General features: G+C 40.9%; 2 protein-coding genes across 2 annotated transcripts in view; one reads left to right on the forward strand and one right to left on the reverse strand.

Annotated features, from left to right (window-relative positions):
• LOC119897314 (NACHT, LRR and PYD domains-containing protein 12-like) overlaps positions 1 to 22,085 on the reverse strand; it is a 609,009-nt gene that overhangs the window by 54,846 nt on the left and 532,078 nt on the right. Inside the window, exons 8-10 of the mRNA XM_038710931.1 lie at positions 14,446 to 14,619; positions 12,180 to 12,353; positions 11,769 to 11,942 (exon numbers count right to left, since the gene is read on the reverse strand). Of these exons, the coding sequence (XP_038566859.1) occupies positions 11,769 to 11,942; positions 12,180 to 12,353; positions 14,446 to 14,619 (522 nt within the window). The remainder of the gene's footprint in view (positions 1 to 11,768; positions 11,943 to 12,179; positions 12,354 to 14,445; positions 14,620 to 22,085) is intronic.
• Positions 1 to 22,085, forward strand: part of LOC119897305 (NACHT, LRR and PYD domains-containing protein 12-like) — a 50,906-nt gene that overhangs the window by 13,980 nt on the left and 14,841 nt on the right.

Below are 22,085 nucleotides of genomic sequence, written 5' to 3' on the forward strand. Positions count from 1 at the left end.
ATGTTGATGTCGTTTGCTGACCTTAGGACATCAGAGCATTTTAACATTTAACATCTGAGTTGGACACATCAAGTGGAGATCTTCCAAAACTGTAGATTTTTTAGTACAAAACCCTCTTTGTGATTCCCTAGTGAGCTGCAGTGGCGGGATAATAACAAAACATGAACTTTTGTACCAATAAGACTGTAACTTTGCATGCTGACCACTTTCCCCTCCCTCGCCCCTCTCCTCTTTGCCCTGAACTCTCTAAAATTTTCACGCTTCTCACCACTAAAGTACATTAGGAAGTCATCGCTTAATGTTCAGTATGAACAGGCGTAACGATTACAGGAAGAAATGGCTGTTTGGTCATTTGGACCAGACTGTCATCCTTATTGTGTCCTAATTGATTGTGATTTTGTCCTTTAGAAAGGTGGTCTGCACTTGCATAACGCTTTCTAGTCTTTCCGACCACTGAAAGCGCTTTACATCATGTTCACGTCTTTTACACACTGATGAACAGAGGCTAAGGTGCCAACTGCTCACCGAAATAGAAATTAACTCATTGATGGCCTTAGAAGCAATTTGGGGTTTAGTATCTTGCCTAGCGACACATGCTGACATATAGATTTGGGAGCCTTGGATTGAACTATGACCTTCTGATAAGCGGAAGACTACTCTACCCCCTGAGGAACAGCTGCCCCCAAGATCAGACATGTTTGGACTCACAGCTGTACGATTAAATGATTATTTACCTCATCCAAAGGGATGTTGCTTGGCAGGAGAAGAACATTGAGATTTTGCATCTGTGTTGTTGGGTTCGGCGCTCGGAGGAACAGCAGGACTTGGCTGCTAATTGGTTTTGTGTTGTTCAAAAACCCTTTAGATAATCCCAGACCAGGCCAAAGGCAGAGAGGTGAAGGACCTTCACAACCACATGAGTGTCTGTAATCTCCAGTGGCTCCAAGATGCTCATTCCATCATCAGTGATGTGGACGACAGACAGCAGCCGTCAACAAGCAACGCTGTGAAAGCAAAGAGCTGCTGAACTTGTGTTTTACTGCCAACTTGCACCTGAGTTCAGAGAGTTCAAACTAATCTATTGTCATTAACCTTGGAGTACCCCAAGAATATATAATGTATAAATATTTTCCTTTCCCACATGTGATCTGTCTGATGTGTGCATTTAGTGTCACTGAAAGCAGCTAATTTAAACAAAGTAAACTACACAGTATCAAAATCTTTGTAATTTTACTAATTCATTGTTTAACACTGAAGACAGCAAGTCCTCACCGTCCTTTGTTTCACAGTGCGGCAGGTGGAGCTGACAGACAGCATCCTCAGACACTTGATTGAACAGCAGCCCTGCAGCCGTCTTGCCAGCTGGTTGGAGGAGGCTCTCGTCCCATTGGACCGTCCTGTACAGCTCCGCCTCCTGAGCCACAACAAACACCAGTCCAGTCAAAGCACACTGGAAACACCTGGACCAGGACACCTGAACCTGCAGGACACAGAAGGGCTGAATTAATAGAACAACTATTCATTGATGATCCTTTTCACTGACGGGTGTTCATGTGCAGCAGATGTAAGACATGATAACATCCAGGGGACATCCACTCTCTTTCATTCAAGGCCTCAGCAAGGTAAAACTGTTCGGACCGGATATTTTGCTTCCTGCAAAGTAAGTGGGACGTATCACCACCTTCCACATCTTTATCTGTGCTCATAGCTGGAGCCACACAGGTCCATGTTGAAATCTGATTTCTGATGTTGGGTTTAACCACAGCCTGCCCTGTGCATAATGTTGACACAGAATTACTTAGTTTTCTGCCACAACACAAATCTGTAGAAGTAAAACATGGGTTGGGGTGTAAGACCTTGACAAGAAGGTGTAATAGCTTTTAGGGCTAAGCGATATGTTTGAACCACATAACGATATTGGTATTTTTCTACATAACAAAGTCAGAGATAATTTAGTCAAATTGATTTTGAATACACTCAACTGTGTTCCACTGTTACTGTAACTACACTAAACAAAAGTCTATACGGGTAAAATAAGACCTCAGGAAGACACCATGATTGTATCTCTGATGATGAATCTGATCTGTGACAACTGATGAAACCAAACTAGATTGGGTCTGTTTCAGTCTGGCCAGTTGTTGCTGCCAGTGTTTATTTAAATTTTGTAGACTCTGGTAATATGCAGCAAAGACGTATTTGTAAAGTAAGTAATTTTATAAATGATCTTTTTACGTTTGAATTCAAATGATGAATTCTATTTCCGCAATGCCAAAATTAAGGCCAATGATGCCAGATGTGTTTTTAGTACACCACTTATTATTCCAGTGTAGTGCCAATAATTTACAATATGCAATGTGGCTAGTATGTTATTAATAACTCCGATGTGTATGTAAACAAATACAATATCTTGTATTCAAATTAACTGCTGAACTCTGACCTTTTGATTGATACCTAATTCATTGCAGACGGGAGCCTGAGCTGTAAGGAAGGGCCAGGCCCTATTATTTTGCAGGTAGGCCAAGCCAATTGTGCCAATGACTGGCATTTCGTGTAGCCAATAAACTGTGAAATTAACGATATCCAGCTTTAAGTAGGAAGTTCTTGATATACCAGCAAAAAACACATCTGCGTCAGGCTACCGGCTAATACGGAGCGATGCAGTAGCAGCCGCCTGCCGCCAAGGGGCGGTGCTGTTTTAGAAAAAATACGCTAAGACAGTTTACAGGTTTATGCTGTAAATCAATTCCTGTAGCACTTACAGTGATTCTGACTTTTGTATTAGACACGTTAGAGTGTTATCTGAGAAACCCAAAGCCATGTTTTTACTTGAAATGGTTCAAGAACTGCACTCAATTTAATTTGGATATGCCTTGAGTATGTGCTTTACATGAATTTTACAGGAATGGTAAGAGGTTAAGAAGTCCACTTCCAGGTAAACACTTTATTATATTTCTGGAACCGTCCTGTTTGTTTAACTGCTTGGATTAACAGGGCCAAACGCCTGCATACATCTGACCCAGAGTCTGATGCTACTGGTTTATAGGCTTGACACTCAGTTGGCCATGATACCTTCCATCTGCAATGTAACACGTGAGAAAATGATGCACATTTACATTTACTACCAGGATTGGTTTGAATATTCGACCTACTGTGTTCAGCTTTGACTAACTCACCACAGACAACAGACTCTTGTTTAGAATCACAACTCGATGAACCATGCAAGAAGTTGGAAATGTGTTTTGTCATTGTGTAGGATTACCTGTATGAAGATTCAGTTGTCTGCTCAGGTAAGAAGATATTGGAGCCTGGAATGAAGAATGGCACAAAGTTAATAATTTTAATAGAGACAGACAGACGGGAGAGACAGAGACGGACAGAGAGTGACAGGTTGGGTGTGGGTGGAATCATGTTTCTGTGAAAGTGTGGGTGTCACACCGTAACACCTGCAGGTTTGCATTTAGTACCAGGATTGGGATGCAAGAAAGTATTGTAAAAACTATTTTTACCAAAATGTACAGCATCTAACCCAAACACTGGGGTCTTAAGTTTTCCTGCAGTGTTTTCTGCTTATTTCATTCATCTACTTGTGTGCACCTATGCCACCTGCTGGTAATCCTAAAGTGAAATAGTTGTAGAACGCACCGTAATTTTATCTTGCATCAAGTGTGTTATTTTGTTGCTGCTTTGAGTAATTAAATCTGTGTTTGATTATTAGCTTTTATGGCAGAAAGAGTTGAAATTGTACGTGATGTACATGCAATTTTAATGTACAATGCTTTAAAGGTTTAGTGTAAGTTTTAGTGGCATCTTATGCGAATTCCAACCAACGGCTCACTCCATTCACTTGCTCCTCTGATGGTCCCATTTCCCAAGTTGTGAAGTTGTTTTTCTGACTTCAGTGTGTGTTCATGTGCTCTTAAGTCTGAATGTGGCATCAACATGGACGCTACTACAAAGATGTGTTGGATTAGCATTATCTGGCAAAGTTTTAATTATTTGTGTCCTTTTATATATTTTTATACTTCTTTATGTCCCATGTACACTTTATTTCTCTTTTTGCAATAAGGATTTAAGGAGGAAAAACAAATTCAGATTATTCCGACACCACCTGAATCCACCATCAGTCACTGCTCACCTCTCCCTTTCCAAGCATTTAGAAGAAGCTAAATGTGCTAAAAATGTGGTCCTCCATTTGTCCAAATTTCACGTCTCTAATTACTTCTTATAAACCACACTACTTCTTCTTCTTCTTCTTCTTCTTCTTCTTGTACGTATTCAGTGTAGTAACAAAACATGCTCTGTAGAGCAGTTTGTCCATTTGGACAATATAGCGACTTCCATGTCAGAGCACCCTCGGTGTATGTAGATAGAAATGGCTTATTCTAACAAAACCTAATGGTTATATTTTTTGTGGTGAAAAGTCATTGATGGTTTATAATGGCTTCACTGTGCCGCAGTTCCTTTCTCACCTTTTTGTCTTCCTCATCCAGTTTGACATTGGAGTCATCTGATAGAAGAAGAAAAACAGAACAAGAAAAAACATGAATTGTGTGAGAAAAATAATAGCCAAATTCTTAAATACTTTTAAACTTTGACTTCACAGTTCTAACAAAAGTGGAATAGAAAAATAGTTTTGTTCTACAATGAGCAGATGGTTCAGATCAGAAGTAAATCACATGATGAATGGAGGACTTTGGTGCAAAACTCACATGTCTTGTGTTTGTCAGCTGTGATCAACTGGCCATCGATTCTGTAGGGATGAACTCAAACGTTAATAATAAGTTTAACAAAAGAAATTCCTTCTTTGAGTTAGCCAGCATTGAGTCCAGCCAACTGACTAAATGCTTTGATTACATCATGTCTTCACCGTAAAGTCTACAACTTACTGCCAAGTGTTCTGTGTCTTCATAAGAACTAACTAGGACGACACCATACGAACAAACTTTCTCACTTTACTGTAAAATCCCATGTTTCAGTGCTTGAAATGATCTGGCACTCACAGGTATGCAGTACTGGCACTTACTTCTTTCCACTTCAAGCACTGCATGTGTTTGATGAAAAAAAAGGTACTGTGAAATGTTTCTAAGCATTGTCAGCTTGCATTATTATGTTATGGAAGAATGAAAGAATGCATTCAATGGCAAATATCTGGTTTGTTGTGCTAGGCTCCCCTGGGCAGGTAAAGTTCTCACCCAACACAGCAGAAACCCAAAGCTTGATTCTCAGTAGAGGTACCTGCTACTGTTGAACCAGTTTGGACTGCACATTTTGTCGCACATATTTGTTGTAGATTGTTGATCTTTGTTGTTGTATATTTATGTTGTCAGTTTATGTCTTTATATGTACACGATATTCTCTTCCGTTCTTCTGCACGGCACATGTATATTTCTGCAACCTTGTTCTTCCATTCCATATTTATATATTTCTACATTTATTTATGTTGACTGTATGTTTGTCTCCGTGTAGCACCTTATCACCACAGCAAATTCCTTGAATGTGTAAAACACTACTTGGCAATACAGCTCATTCTGATTCTGAGTCGGATCCCCTACTGACCTCAGAGTCTCCAGTCTATAGTAAAGACTCTTCACATGATAAGACAGCAGCTTCACTCCTGAATCCCGCAGCTTGTTTCCTCTCAGCTCCAGCTCTCTCAGATGGGAGGGGTTGGACTTCAGAGCTGAGACCAGAGAAGCACAGCTGATCTCTGACAACCTGCAGCCCAACAATCTGAATAAAGAATAAATTATATAGATAAAAAATATTTCTAATTCAATAAGTTCAGGTTTAAAATGTGGAGCTCAACATTACTGCACTACTGTACACTGTTATACAAGCTGCACGCTCACTACTTTACACTGTTATACAAGCTGTACGCTCACTACTTTACACTGTTATACAATCTGTACAAGCTGCACGCTCACTACTTTACACTGTTATACAAGCTGCACGCTCGCTACTTTACACTGTTATACAAGCTGTACGCTCACTACTTTACACTGTTATACAAGCTGTACTCTCACTACTTTACACTGTTATACAAGCTGTACTCTCACTACTTTACGCTGTTATACAAGCTGTACAGCTGCACGCTCACTACTTTACGCTGTTATACAAGCTGTACAAGCTGCACGCTCACTACTTTACACTGTTATACAAGCTGCACGCTCACTACTTTACACTGTTATACAAGCTGTACGCTCACTGCTTTACACTGTTATACAAGCTGTACGCTCACTACTTTACACTGTTATACAAGCTGTACTCTCACTACTTTACACTGTTATACAAGCTGTACACTCACTACTTTACACTGTTATACAAGCTGTACTCTCACTGCTTTACACTGTTATACAAGCTGTACACTCGCTACTTTACGCTGTTATACAAGCTGTACGCTCACTACTTTACACTGTTATACAAGCTGTACTCTCACTACTTTACACTGTTATACAAGCTGTACTCTCACTACTTTACACTGTTATACAAGCTGTACGCTCACTACTTTACACTGTTATACAAGCTGTACTCTCACTACTTTACACTGTTATACAAGCTGTACGCTCACTACTTTACACTGTTATACAAGCTGCACGCTCACTACTTTACACTGTTATACAAGCTGTACTCTCACTACTTTACACTGTTATACAAGCTGCACGCTCACTACTTTACACTGTTATACAAGCTGCACGCTCACTACTTTACACTGTTATACAAGCTGCACGCTCACTGCTTTACACTGTTACACAAGCTGCACGCTCACTCTCACTACTTTACACTGTTATACAAGCTGCATGCTCACTACTTTACACTGTATACAAGCTGCACGCTCACTGCTTTACACTGTTATACAAGCTGTACGCTCACTGCTTTACACTGTTATACAAGCTGGACTCTCACTACTTTACACTGTTATACAAGCTGCACGCTCACTACTTTACACTGTTATACAAGCTGCACGCTCACTACTTTACACTGTTATACAAGCTGGACTCTCACTACTTTACACTGTTATACAAGCTGCACGCTCACTACTTTACACTGTTATACCAGCTGTACTGTCACTACTTTACACTGTTATACAAGCTGCACGCTCACTACTTTACACTGTTATACAAGCTGCACGCTCACTACTTTACACTGTTATACAAGCTGTACTGTCACTACTTTACACTGTTATACAAGCTGCACGCTCACTACTTTACACTGTTATACAAGCTGTACGCTCACTACTTTACACTGTTATACAAGCTGCACGCTCACTACTTTACACTGTTATACAAGCTGTACTGTCACTACTTTACACTGTTATACCAGCTGTACTGTCACTACTTTACGCTGTTATACAAGCTGCACGCTCACTACTTTACACTGTTATACAAGCTGCACGCTCACTGCTTTACACTGTTACACAAGCTGCACGCTCACTCTCACTACTTTACACTGTTATACAAGCTGCATGCTCACTACTTTACACTGTTATACAAGCTGCACGCTCACTGCTTTACACTGTTATACAAGCTGTACGCTCACTGCTTTACACTGTTATACAAGCTGGACTCTCACTACTTTACACTGTTATACAAGCTGCACGCTCACTACTTTACACTGTTATACAAGCTGCACGCTCACTACTTTACACTGTTATACAAGCTGGACTCTCACTGCTTTACACTGTTATACAAGCTGCACGCTCACTACTTTACACTGTTATACAAGCTGTACTCTCACTACTTTACACTGTTATACAAGCTGTACTCTCACTACTTTACACTGTTATACAAGCTGTACGCTCACTACTGTACACTGTTATACAAGCTGTACGCTCACTACTTTACACTGTTATACAAGCTGTACACTCACCTAAAGGATTATTAGGAACACCATACTAATACTGCGTTTGACCCCCTTTAGCCTTCAGAACTGCCTTAATTCTACGTGGCATTGATTCAACAAGGTGCTGAAAGCATTCTTTAGAAATGTTGGCCCATATTGATAGGATAGCATCTTGCAGTTGATGGAGATTTGTGGGATGCACATCCAGGGCACGAAGCTCCTGTTCCACCACATCCCAAAGATGCTCTATTGGGTTGAGATCTGGTGACTGTGGGGGCCATTTTAGTACAGTGAACTCATTGTCATGTTCAAGAAACCAATTTGAAATGATTGGAGCTTTGTGACATGGTGCATTATCCTGCTGGAAGTAGCCATCAGAGGATGGGTACATGGTGGCCATAAAGGGATGGACATGGTCAGAAACAATGCTCAGGTAGGCCGTGGCATTTAAACGATGCCCAATTGGCACTAAGGGGCCTAAAGTGTGCCAAGAAAACACCCCCCACACCGTTACACCACCACCAGCAGCCTGCACAGTGGTAACAAGGCATGATGGATCCATGTTCTCATTCTGTTTACGCCAAATTCTGACTCTACCATCTGAATGTCTCAACAGAAATCGAGACTCATCAGACCAGGCAACATTTTTCCAGTCTTCAGCTGTCCAATTTTGATGAGCTCTTGCAAATTGTAGCCTCTTTTTCCTATTTGTAGTGGAGATGAGTGGTACCCGGTGGGGTCTTCTGCTGTTGTAGCCCATCCGCCTCAAGGTCGTGCGTGTTGTGGCTTCACAAATGCTTTGCTGCATACCTCGGATGTAACGAGTGGTTATTTCAGTCAAAGTTGCTCTTCTATCAGCTTGAATCAGTCGGCCCGTTCTCCTCTGACCTCTAGCATCAACAAGGCATTTTCGCCCACAGGACTGCCGCATACTGGATGTTTTTCCCTTTTCACACCATTCTTTGTAAACCCTAGAAATGGTTGTGCGTGAAAATCTGAGCAGATTGTGAAATACTCAGACCGGCCCGTCTGGCACCAACAACCATGCCGCGCTCAAAATTGCTTAAATCACCTTTCTTTCCCATTCTGACATTCAGCTTGGAGTTCAGGAGATTGTCTTGACCAGGACCACACCCCTAAATGCATTGAAGCAACTGCCATGTGATTGGTTGATTAGATAATTGCATTAATGAGAAATTGAACAGGTGTTCCTAATAATCCTTTAGGTGAGTGTGTATGGTTATGGTTTAGGGTTTTCCTGTTCTACTAAGTTAAATCCTTACTCTTGTGTTTGTGTGTTTCACTTCCCGTCTGTGTTTTTCCACATTCTCTCTCTATTATTTGTTTCCCCTGTGTCTGGTGTATTTAACTTTTAGGTTGCTTGTTCTTTGCAGATGTTTAGGTTTAGTTTAAGGTCTAGTGTGTAATATTTAGGAAGATCTATTGACAGAAATGTACAAAGACCTTACATAATGTTATATAACTGTTAAGGTTTTATTACCTTAAATTAACTTCGAAAATCGAAAATCCATTCATGACATAAAATGTGCTCAAATAGTGGTTGAAAGACTGAATGTCAACATTGAGGCTGCTGAAAACTCACCTCAATACCTGCGCCCACATCACAAAAGGTGGGGCAGAACATGACCAGTCTCTGTGATAGCCTATAAGATAGCTAATAACCAAAAATATTTCTCAATATCTTATTTTAATATTTCAATATCTCTGCCAAACTGCTCAAAATATTCAGTGTCACATAAGAAAAATGAAATCCATTTATTTTAACGACTATGACAGGCTGTGCTAAAAGGACTGGGATTTCAAAGCAGTGAGTAGGCTTACTCTAAAACCTATAATAGTAGCTTACAAGGCTTTCAGTCAGTCTCTGTGGGATGATATCGCTATAGTTTCTCCACTTCACCGCAGCAAACATAAAGCAGTCTATACAACAGTCTGTGGGATCTCCTATGGTGATGTCATTTTCCTAGAGAGCTGATTGTTCAGTAGGCGGTGTTTTTATAGAGCTGATATCTTACCTGGAACATAACCTGGTAAGTTACCATGGTGATCTACCCTGGTAAGAAGTGAACAACTGTTGTGGTACAGAAAACCCAGGGTTAACCCCGAAGTTACCTTGCTATGCTCAAATCCTGCTTTGTGGTACAGGTCCCAGGAAGGTCAAATTGTTGTTGCTAACATCTTGTCATGTAAACTTTATGTTACTGTCCACAAGGTTGACATGTTCTGTGAACGCCTGCACTTCCTGGGTCTTAATTTTGACCCATGTGTCATCCACATATTTGTACCAGTTGCTTGGTCCTGTTCTTCTGAAGGAGCTCAGGGCTCTACTTTTCACTTCCATGTAGATGTTGGCACAATAGGAGATACTGGTGAGTTCATGGCACAGCCATGCTTCTGTCTTTAGAATCCTCTGTTGTACTAGAAATCGGCAGTGTTCAGACAGAGGTCCGACAGTTCATAATTTTTGTCTGGGCTAAGGTTAGTTCTGTTATTCAGCATGTTGTTTTGTAGCAGTCATGGACTTATGGTTTACACTGCCTCCATGGTGAGGATACATGTGAAAAGGAGGTCACATCATAAGACACCATGGATTCATCTGGGTCCAGATTCAGTCTTCGAAATGTGTTCAGAAAGTCTATTTTGTGGATGTGGTGAGGTGAGGTATGTTGCTGACCAGGAAAGTAGATATTTGTGTTAGGGTCAGAGTTAGGTTAATGCTGCTGATATGCATATCTTAGGTAGTCCATATATTTATGGAATGGCTTCTCCAGGATACAAACTGTGATATTGTTCACAGATGAAGATTTTTTCTTTCTGTAGCTGTTGTAAACATTCCATGTCTTTTTCTTATGTCCACTGGTGGGATCTCCCCTCACGGTTTCATTTGTCTTAGTTTTCACTGAGTAGTGTGTTGACCCTGGAATGGTAGTCTGCTGTATCAAGGACCACTGTGCAGCCTCCTTTGTCAGTATGTAGGATACTGTAGTTGTGTTTTGATCCTTGCTCAGTGATATCATAACCTTCCTTTGCTGGTTGGTGATGTTGGAAAGGGCTACCTTCAGCATGAGATGTTAGCTTGTTTTTGTGTTTCTGTGAGGAGGTTCACTATTGGTAGCTGCTGTGGTGTGATGGCAAATTTTCGTCTTTCTTTAGTTTGGTATGATCCATATGTGACAGTTCTTCACTGTCTGTTCTCTGTTTCATGTAGTGTGGAATGACGTTTCTTTTCCCTCCATGTAAATTCTTCTGTTTTCTTGATGTTGCCGGCTCGTGACTGTAGGTTTTGGCATCTCCAAATCTTTTCATGCTCTTGGCGTGTTGAGATAGCTGTGCTTTCTTGATAAATCAGTGACCTTTTCAAAAACTGTACTGGGCAGATGTGTTTTCAGTTTGTGGTGTAAGCTGTCAGACTTATTCAATGCTTCAATGGCTGATATTGTACCTTCTCCATGTTAATTCCAACTCTGTGTCCTTTCACCATGGAGCCTAGATGTAGGCTGTTGTCAGCATCTCAGGCTAATCTGTAGGTGGTTTCTGTAGTATGCCATTTTCCAAGCTATCCTCTAGTACCATTCTGAGGGTGTTCATCCCAAAATGCTTAAGTAACATGGCTGTTTAGATTCTCAGTCATCTATGTCATAGTTATCCAAGTTGGTTTCAAATCAAGGGCAACTGGATGTTATGCCCTCATAAAAGGCTTCTTCAGTCCAATAACAGCGAACATTTTCTACAGTTTCTTTAAGAAACAAAAGTATTTTCTGACTGCAGAATAAATTTAGTACAATAAGGATGAAATTCTAACCAAAAGAAAATAAACAATTTTATGGTTATGTATGAACAGAAATTAGGTTCAATTGTTAATTAAACATATCAGATCTACAATAATAACAGAGAATCAGTGAACTGACCTCAGAGTCTCCAGTCTGCAGTGTGGACTCTCCAGAAAACCACACAGCAGCTTCACTCCTGAATCCTGCAGGTTGTTTCCTGTCAGCTCCAGCTCTCTCAGATGGGAGAGGTTGGACTTCATAGCTGAGGCCAGAGAAGCACAGCTGATCTCTGACAAACTGCAGAAACTCAATCTGAATAAAGAATAAATGATTTTATCATTATTATGATTGTTTGATTTTTTTGACATTACTATGTCCTAATCACATTACTTTTCCCTAAAATGAGTAATGGGACTGTGTGTGTGTGTGTGTGTGTGTGTGTGTGTGTGTGTGTGTGTGTGTGTGTGTTCTGAAGGATCAATATCAGTGATCAGACATTATTTGTGAAAACACATTGAAATCAACAGAAAGCAAAGTCAGGGAAATGACCTTAGAGTCACCAGTCTACAATGTGGACTCTCCAGTCCAGCTGACAGCAGCTTCACTCCTGAATCCCGCAGCTTGTTGTAGCTCAGGTCCAACTCTCTCAGATGGGAGGGGTCGGACTTCAGTGCTGAGGCCAGAGAATCACAGCTGATCTCTGACAAACTGCAGTGCCCCAATCTGAATATAGAATAAATGATGGAGATAAAAATCCATTTCTAATCCAATCAGATGAGTTCAGGTTTTAAATGTGGAGCTCAACATTACTATGTCCTAATCAATGAGCTTTTACCTAAAATGAGTAGAGGGACTTTGTCATTGTGTTATTGTGGATCATCATAATGTCAGCCTTCTACAGACATCATCCAAATGTCAGCACAACATTCATACACCTATTCATGTCAACACAGATCAATAACATGCTGCTGATCTCAGGCCAGGCTGGAATTAGAGGATCGATATCAAATCAGACATGCTGGACAAAAAGACTGCCCCTTATTTCGTTAATTTATTATAACCTTCTTCTGCTTTCGATTTCTTAACAGCTGCATTCCCTCAGCACAAACTGCACCCCAGGAGACCCATCTGTCAAACTCCTAAAGTTTGCTGACGACATCGGCCTCATCCGGGAGGTTGATCAGCTAGCTCTCTGGTGTGGTCAGAACAACCTGAAGCTTAACACGCTCAAAACTGTGGAGATGACCGTGGACCTCAGGAGGAGTCCCCCCACTCTGCCCCCAAACACCATATTCAACAGTCCTGTGTCTGCTGTGGAATCCTTCAGGTTTCTGGGATCCACTATATCCTAGGAACTACAGGGAGCCCAACACTGACACCATCATCAAGAAGGCCCAGATGAGAATGTACTTCCTGCGCCAGCTCAGGAAGCTCGACCTGCCTAGGGAGCTCCTGATCCACTTCTACACAGGCATCATCCAGTCTGTCGTCTGTTCTCTCTTCTGGTAGGCTCTACAGAGCACTGTACGCCAAAACCAACAGACTCAGGAACAGTTTCTTCCCACAAGTCATCACTCTGATGAACAGCTGACTCGGACTCAGTGTCGGGAACAATTCCTTTGCAATAACCCAGTAACTCTGCCTCTATTCAGCCACCTGTTTACTGGCTACCACTTATCATTTATTTATTGATCATTCTCTATTTCAGAGCTGTTCATACTGTTCATATTGTATATACTGTATACCAAATCCACCTACCTCAAGTACATAACACCTGCACATAATACTTATTTATTCCAGCATTCTTTGCACTCACCACACTGTGTATATGTATGCTTGTATGTGTATGTGCACCTGTATATCACATCCACCACCAACATGTACATATTAATAACCATAATGGTAATAATAATTTACTCCTGCATCCTTTGCACTCTGCTTATTGCACTATTGCATTATTGTCTCAATCTGTCTGATTTGTTTATAGTGTGAATATATATGTTCTCTACACTGTAGCCTGTGTTTGATTTTATTACTGTATTATTGTGTTATTTTATAAGTAAGGACATCGTGAGTATTGTACAATCAAGAGTGAAATTCCTTGTATGTGTACACATACGAGTACACATAAATAAGGCTGATTCTGATTCTGTAAAGTAATCTGTTTACAGGGAAACTTCATAAATCTCGAGCTAAGGCAAAGCAGTCGGAAGACTTTAGAGGAAACACCAGAAAATATTAAATTTTTCCTGATAACCATAAAAGCACTTTTTGCATGACATACTGAACAACCTCCAGCTCAAGCTGAGCATTGAACAACTGCTTGGTGTAGTCTTGGAAAGTTGGGCTGCGAGGGGCGTTTTCAGTACATGTTCCATGGGTGGTGGGGGGCGTCTATTGCACTGTAGGGCTGGAGGAGATTCTAAGTAACATAGTGACAAAAGTAACATTACAAAGTAACATTCTTGACATCGACAATTGAGGCAATTTCTAACAGCGTACTTGCACAAACATTTACTGAAAGACTGGGCAGGACAAAATAAGGGGGGTTACATTTTTTCTCATAATCTATGGTTCTTTAGACACGATGGCGACACATATTTGGGTCGAAAATAAATGTGAAAGTGCATTTTGTATAAGGGACCTTTAAGAAACACAAGTCTTTGTGACTGCACGTAACACTGCAGACTAAATTTAGTATAAGAAACATTGAAATGATCTTTATGGATGTAAGTTCTGTATGAACCAAAATTAGGTTCAATTGTTAATTAAACATATCAGATCTACAATATTAACAGAGGGTCAGTGAACTGACCTCAGAGTCTCCAGTCTACAGTGTGGACTCTCCAGTCCAGCAGACAGCAGTTTCACTCCTGAATCCTGCAGCTTGTTGTTACTCAGGTCCAGCTCTCTCAGATGGGAGGGGTTGGACTTCAGAGCTGAGGCCAGAGAAGCACAGCTGATCTCTGGCAAACTGCAGCCCCACAATCTGACAACAAAATAAATTATGTAACTTTAGAAAGAAAATGTTCATGCTTGAAATCATTTGGTGTTCAATTATCTGTTCAGAGCTGAAGAAGGTTTAGAATGAAAAAGTTTAGAAAATGGAAACTCCAAACACCTGACCCCAACAGGATGCAGGTTCAAACTCTAAAATACAAAAAGGTAAAAAGAGCTGTGATTAATATTAATGACAACGTGCTGCTACTTCAATAAAGACGCAGTGACTTTACCTCTTTAGCTCTGTAGATCCATCAGTGTCTCCATCTATACAAACTCATGCTGTGCAGCCAAAAACAAAGAAAAGCTCACAGAAACTGATTTAAGATTTGACTCAAGATCCCAAAGGTTCCAAAGATGCCAAATATGTCAGGATGAACTTTGGGGAAATGTGAGCAAAAGACATCTACATTATCTCTTTCAGTAATAGTGGAGTCATATCAAATCAAAGCTTCTTCACTTTAAACTATTCAGTCAGTATAAGCATCATATAGCTTCATAACAATGTTAGAAAAAGCAAATGCTTATTAAAGCTGCAAGCAGCGTTGGGAGGGCCCTCGCACTTGTATCGCGTCGGGGTGTGAGGCGATCGCGCATATTCTGGAGCTCTGCCAGTGTGGCTGTGAATTGCCAAGCGCTTCGGACGTTGCATGAAGGTGTTATACGTCACTTCCTGTGTCCCCTTTGTGGCGCTACATAGCACTTGGCGCAATGACTATAAATGAAAATTGGCGTGTAGATGTGTTCAGGGCGGGACAGTTATCAAGCACATAAAGTTTTGTGCAGATGTGAGCATGTACACTGAAGTTACAACTTCCTGTGTCATGTCGAAGAGTTGATATTCGACGCCACACCATGGACATGCCCATTGACGAAAACTCACAGATAGCACAACTTTTCATTGTCAATGCCTTTAGAATGCACAGTAGAAAATTTAAGTTGATCCGATTAATTCCCTAGGAGGAGTTTTTTAAAGTACAGAGCTTGTAAAAGGCCATAAATGGGCTGTAATTGCACATTCAAATGAAAATGACTTCCTGTCTGATTTTGGATATTGCTGCAAGAGGATTTTTTGTGCATCTTGGGATGATACTTGTACCACAAACGTTTTGTGCATCTTGGTGATTCAGCGCGCAGGGGCTGCATCTTTGAAAGGACACTTCCTGATTCCAGTAGGTGGCGCTATGAGGTTGAGTGAATTTTGACCTGTAGATGTGTTCAGGGCGTGACCCTTATCAAATGTGTGAAATTTGGTAGAGATATGAGCATGTACAGCGAAGTTACAACAACTTCCTGTGTCATGGCGAAACATTGAACTTTGTCGCCACGCCAAGGACAAGCTGTTATCCGAAAACTCACAAGATTCACAATATAGTATCATCAATGTCTTAAGACTCTTCTGAGACTGTTTTGTAGCAGGTGAGGCCAATATGTTGAGAGTAGTACATAACAGCGTAAAACTTAACACTTCCTGTTGCCAGCAGGTGGCGCTATGACATTGTGTGTTTGTTGGCATATGGATGTGTTCAGGGCAGGACTCTGATCCTACATGTACAGCTTGGTGCAGATCTGAGCATGCACACTGAACTTATAACAACTTCCTGTTTCACAGCGAATCATCAATTTTGGACGCCATGCCATGGACACGCCCATTGACAAAAACTCACAGATAGCACAAATTTTCATCCTCAGTGCCTTTAGAAGGCACAGCAGAAATTTGAAGTCGATCGGACAAAATCCCTAGGAGGAGTTCGTTAAAGTACAGAGTGTGTAAATCATCCAAAAATGAATAAATAAAATTCAAAATGGCCGACTTCCTGTTGGGTTTAGGGCATCACTCCAAGAGACTTTTTGGTACGTCTGGACATGATACATTCATGCATGTAGGCGAAACATGCCACGGGGGCTGCTTTGTTAAAAGTCATTTCCTGTTGCCAGCAGGTGGCGCTATGACCATGGGTGAATGTTGGCATGTACATGTGTTCAGGGTGGGACTCTTATTAAACGTGTAAAATTTTGTACAGATCTGAGCATGTACAGTAAAGTTACAACAACTTCCTGTGTCATGGCGGAGCAGGGTACTTTGCCACCACACCACTGCCACGCTGTTAACCGAAAATTCACAAGTTTTACAACATGGCCTCATCAATGTGTTAAGGGTTTCCTGGGACAGTTTTAAAGTTCATATGTCCTACCTGCTTGGAGTAGTACATTACAGCGTAAAACGTGTCATTTCCTGTTGCCAGCCAATGGCGCTATGACTTTGAGTGAATATTGGCATATGGATGTGTTCAGGACGGGACTCTTATAATCTATTCCAAATTTGGTGCAGATGTGAGCATGTAGACTGAAGTTACAATAACTTCCTGTTTTATGGTGAATCATCGATTTTGGACGCCACGCTACAGGCACGCCGTTACACGAAAACTCACTGTTTGCACAACTTTTAATCGTCAATGGGTTTAGGCTGCACAGCACAAATCTGAAGTCGGTCGGACTAAATCCCTAGGAGGAGTTCACTAAAGTACAAAGCGTGTAAATTGCAAAAAATGACCAAGAAATCCAAAATGGCCGACTTCCTGTTGGGTTTAGGCAGTGGCTCCAAGAGGCTTTTTTGTGCGTCTGCACATGATACACTTACCCCAGAAATTTCGTACACATAGGTAAAACTTTGCCACGCTCATGCGCGAAACCCATAAAATGCAACATTTTTCGCCACTCCAAAATTTTGCGCACAGTTTGGTGAGTTTTTGAGTATGTTTAGGCCCCCAAGATTGAGGTTACTTTGCAGAAAAAGAAATAAATAAAACGTTCAGTTTCAATAAGGACCTCGCACGATTCGTGCTCGGGCCCTAAATATATTCGTCATAGTCTGATAGTTGAAACACAGATTATTTATGTATTTTATAATCATGTAGTTAAACTCATGATGAAGAATATAAGATGAAAATCAGGAGTTTAAGAGGTTCAGAGTGAATTACCTAGTGGAAAATGTTCTTGTTATATTAAGGTTTTAAATGTGGAGCTCAACATTGCCCTGCGACAGTCAATGGACTAAATCACTGAAGAAGAAAATAGACTTTAACATTAAGATAGACAGTGTTGATCAGTATAATATCAGCCTTATGTCTGCTTTAGTGTCACCACAACTTTCACAGCCCACTGATCTCAGCACAGATGTAAAAAATGATGTCTGACCTCAGAGTCTCCAGTCTACAGTGTGAACTCTCCAGGCAAGCTGACAGCAGCTTCACTCCTGAATCCTGTAAGTTGTGGTTTTCACTCAGGTCCAGCTCTCTCAGATGGGAGGTGTTGGACTTCAGAACTGAGGCCAGAGAAGCACAGCTGATCTCTGACAAACTGCACCGCCTCAATCTGAATAAAGAATAAATGATGGAGATAAAAATCAGTTTCTAATCCAGATGTTAGGTGTGTTCAGGTTTTAAATGTGGAGCTCAACATTACTATGTCCTAATCAATGAGCATTTCCCTAAAATGAGTAGAGGGACTTTGTCATTGTGTTATTGTGGATCATCATAATGTCAGCCTTCTACAGACAGACAGTCAACACAGAGCAATAACATGCTGCTGATCTCAGGCCAGTCTGTAAATAGAGGAGAACAGCTAGACTAAGGGGGCTGTCCTCTGAGACCTGAATCAGGGCATCAGTGAGCTCCTGGACAGACTGTGGCACTACTTGGTGGTGTCGGATGCACCGATACCTAACATTCTAGAGGTTCTCAATTGGATTCAGGCCTGGGGGACATGAGGGCCAGTCAATGGCATTAATGTCTTGGTCATCCAGGAACTGCCTACACACTCTGGCCACATAAGGCCAGGATTTGTCCTGCACCAAGATAAACCCAGGGCCCACTGCACTAGTGTAAAGATTGACAATAGCTCTGATGATTTCATCCTAGTAACTAACAACATTCAGGGTACTGGCTATCATGTGGAAGTTTGTGTGTCAAAGGATCTGCCTCCCCATAGCAACACCGATTCATCACCACATGGCTGGTTATGCTGGATGATGTTGCAGGCAGGATAACGTTCACCATGGCATCTCCAGACTCTTTCGTGTCCTTCACATATGCTCAGTGTGAAGCTGCTCTCATTTGTGAAGAGAATGGGGCGAATTCCAATCAAGCTGCACAGTGCTTGGCTGTGAGCACAGATCCCACTAGAGGATGTCGGGCCCTCATTCCATCCCACCCTCACAGGGTCCATTTCTGACAGTTTTGTTCCGAAACATGCACACCAGTAGCCCACTGGAAGTCATTTTGTAGGACTCTGGCAGTGATCCTCCTGTTCCTCCTCAGACAAAGGAGCTGACATCAGTCCTGCAGCTGGGTTGATGCCCCTGTACGACCCAGTCCAGCTGTCCTCGTGTAATGGCCCTTCTCCTGGTATCTCCTTCATGCTCTTGAGACTGTGCTGGGAGAGACAGCAAGCCTTCTTGTGACAGCACATATGGATGTGCCATCCTGGAAGAGCTGGTCTACCTTTGCAACCTGAATTGGTTGCAGATACCATCTCATGCTACCAGTTGTGACAAGGACACTAGCAAAATGCAAAACAATCAGTCAGGAATGATAAGGAGAGAGCAACTGTCTGTGGCCACCACCTACAAAACCATTCCCTTTTTGGGGGTTGTCTTGCCTCTCTAGTGCACCTGCTGTCATTTCATTTGCAACAAAACAAGTGACAATGATTCACAATCGCTTCTGCTTCCAAACTGGACAGATTGATATCCCGGAAGTTTAACTGACCTGATGTTTGACTGTGATGATTAAGTGTTCCCTTAATTTATTTGAGCAGTTAATGTCGATTAATTAAACATATCAGATCTACAATAGTAACAGCCCACTGATCTCAGCACAGATGTAAAAAATGATGTCTGACCTCAGATCTCCAGTCTGCAGTGTGGACTCTCCAGAAAACCACACAGCAGCTTCACTCCTGAATCCTGCAGCTTGTTTTCACTCAGCTGCAGCTCTCTGAGATGGGAGGGGTTGGACTTCAGAGCTGAGGCCAGAGAAGCACAGCTGATCTCTGACAAACTGCAGTTACTCAATCTGAATAAAGAATAAACGATGGAAATAAAAATCCATTTCTAATCCAATCAGATGTGTTCAGGTTTTAAATGTGGAGCTCAACATTACTATGTCCTAATCAATGAGCTTTTCCCTAAAATGAGTAGAGGGACTTTGTCATTGTGTTATTGTGGATCATCATAATGTCAGCCTTCTACAGACATCATCCAAATGTCAGCACAACATTCATACACCTATTCATGTCAACACAGATCAATAACATGCTGCTGATCTCAGGCCAGTCTGGAATTAGAGGATGAAAATCAAATCAGACATGTTGGACTAAAAACTGATTATTTCATTTATCACATGACCTCTAAGAAATGACTTTATAAGTTCAGCTGATATAATATGAATCTTCAGCAGTCTGAGTTAGCCAAATCAAGTGGGTGTTTACACGGACTATTTAGGACCAAATTATTCCTCCACTGTAGCTCAACAAGGAAACACTAAATACTCACTTGATTTGTAGACTGCTGAAAACTCATATTAGTTTGAGCTAAACTCTACAAATCATTTTCAAACAGAACAAGACTGTGGATTGTGTTCTCCATCTTGTAACATTGGAGTCAGGTTATAGTGTTTCTGATGCAGACCACTTATGTGTTTTTTGTTACATTCTAAAGGTTTGTGTCTTCAAATAATGAATGCTGATAGTAAAACAGAGAAACCGATATGTTGTGAAGAAGAACTTATAACTTATATGCAATACTTGTTTGTTGAAGACTGCTGGACCTTTTGATACAGTATGTTCCAATAAGCAGCAACTGTGAGATTGATTTGCAGTTAAATCTTCATGGAGCATCTAAATTTTAATAAACTTTATGATCAAATGTTCTCTGCATAAACTCCATGCTTTATTTATGAAATACAGAAAAGTTTGACTCTTGAATAGAGTTTGATTTGTTAGGGAAAATAAACTTTTTAAAAATGATATAGTCTGTTGTTGCTCTAAATCAAAAACACAATGACTGGTCTCACCTGCCATATTTTTTTAGTAATTACAACAGTCCTTTTACTTCTCCAGCATAATATTTAAATCCTCTCACAGACCTTGAATCCTGCTTTGTTGTGACGTGTTGGCCTGTGTTAGGCTGCTGTTTATTACTCTGATTTAATGCACACCACACCACAGCAGCTGTGTGGGTTGTCTCTGTACCAGCACATCAGCATCTGATATATTTAAGATTATCACAATTCCTAACTTCACCTTTATTGAGCTATGTAACTCTTGTCTTTGTTTTCTTTAACTAACCCCTCTCTTTCTTTGTTTACACAGAAGCTCAAACTCTCTGCAGTCTGTTTTGATGTGTTATCATTAGGGCCTGACATTGGGGAAATTCTAACTACAGTAACTTATGCTGTGAAACTAGAGCTTCTCTTTCACTTCTGTCCCTCCGGCAGAGCCTGAAGCAGCTGTCTGACACACTGTTTCATTTCAAGCACATATGGAACGCATCCATATGCAGAAGTTCATGTCTTTAGAAAGATCAAAATCCAAGTTAGACATTAGTGTGTACCCATACATAAATCACATGATGAAACGTGACCGCTTTGATGATCTATCAATGTAAGGACAGAGACAGCCCTCTCTGGACATGGTGGATTCACCATCAACTCAGAATAAAATCTATAGGCCACACTGTCCACTTTATAACAGTGTGACTCTGTGGACATTAGGGTAGCTCTCAGGTCTAAAACAGTTGCACTGAAACATTTAGCGTGGGCTACATTAGTGCAGTAATCACTGTTTAAATCAACTGTATGAAGTAAAATAGATGTCTAAAAATGTACAGCCAGTTTTAACATTGACACATTTTCAATGAAAAATCACAAAATCATTATTACTTGGTCGGACTATGACTTTACAATCTCAGATCCATGACTAAACTGTCTTCTCTGTTCGATGCCTATTTTTATCTTATTCCCACCAGGATTTTGTCCCCGTCAGGTTAGTACTGAATAAATATTATTTAAAAATCAAACATAGCATACAGAAGGATTCTAACACTTTATCATTCATTGAGGAATTTCAAGTCTGGTAAATGCTGAATGAGTGCTGACTGAAGGCTTCGCTGAATGAAATGTAACAATGTTAAGACAAATATCTTAGTTCACTTTGGCACATATTCATGTTTCTAGCACCACTTGATTAAAATGGAGGCTCTGCTCTGTATTTACTCATTGTCATGGTGAATTGTAGTATTCATTCATTCATTCTTACAACATTCCTCCATGTTGTTGTAGTACAGGTCGAGTATTTAATATCAACAAAGTCATGTGACATGGAATGACTGGGGGCGTAGGTTACACTGTTAGCTCACATCATCATAAAAAATGTCCCTTGTTGATAATAAATACT

The sequence above is a fragment of the Micropterus salmoides genome, unplaced genomic scaffold, assembly GCF_014851395.1.
Source record: "Micropterus salmoides isolate LMB-PRFRI ecotype aquatic unplaced genomic scaffold, ASM1485139v1 Ms_hic_scaffold_1, whole genome shotgun sequence".
Lineage (NCBI taxonomy): Eukaryota > Metazoa > Chordata > Actinopteri > Centrarchiformes > Centrarchidae > Micropterus > Micropterus salmoides.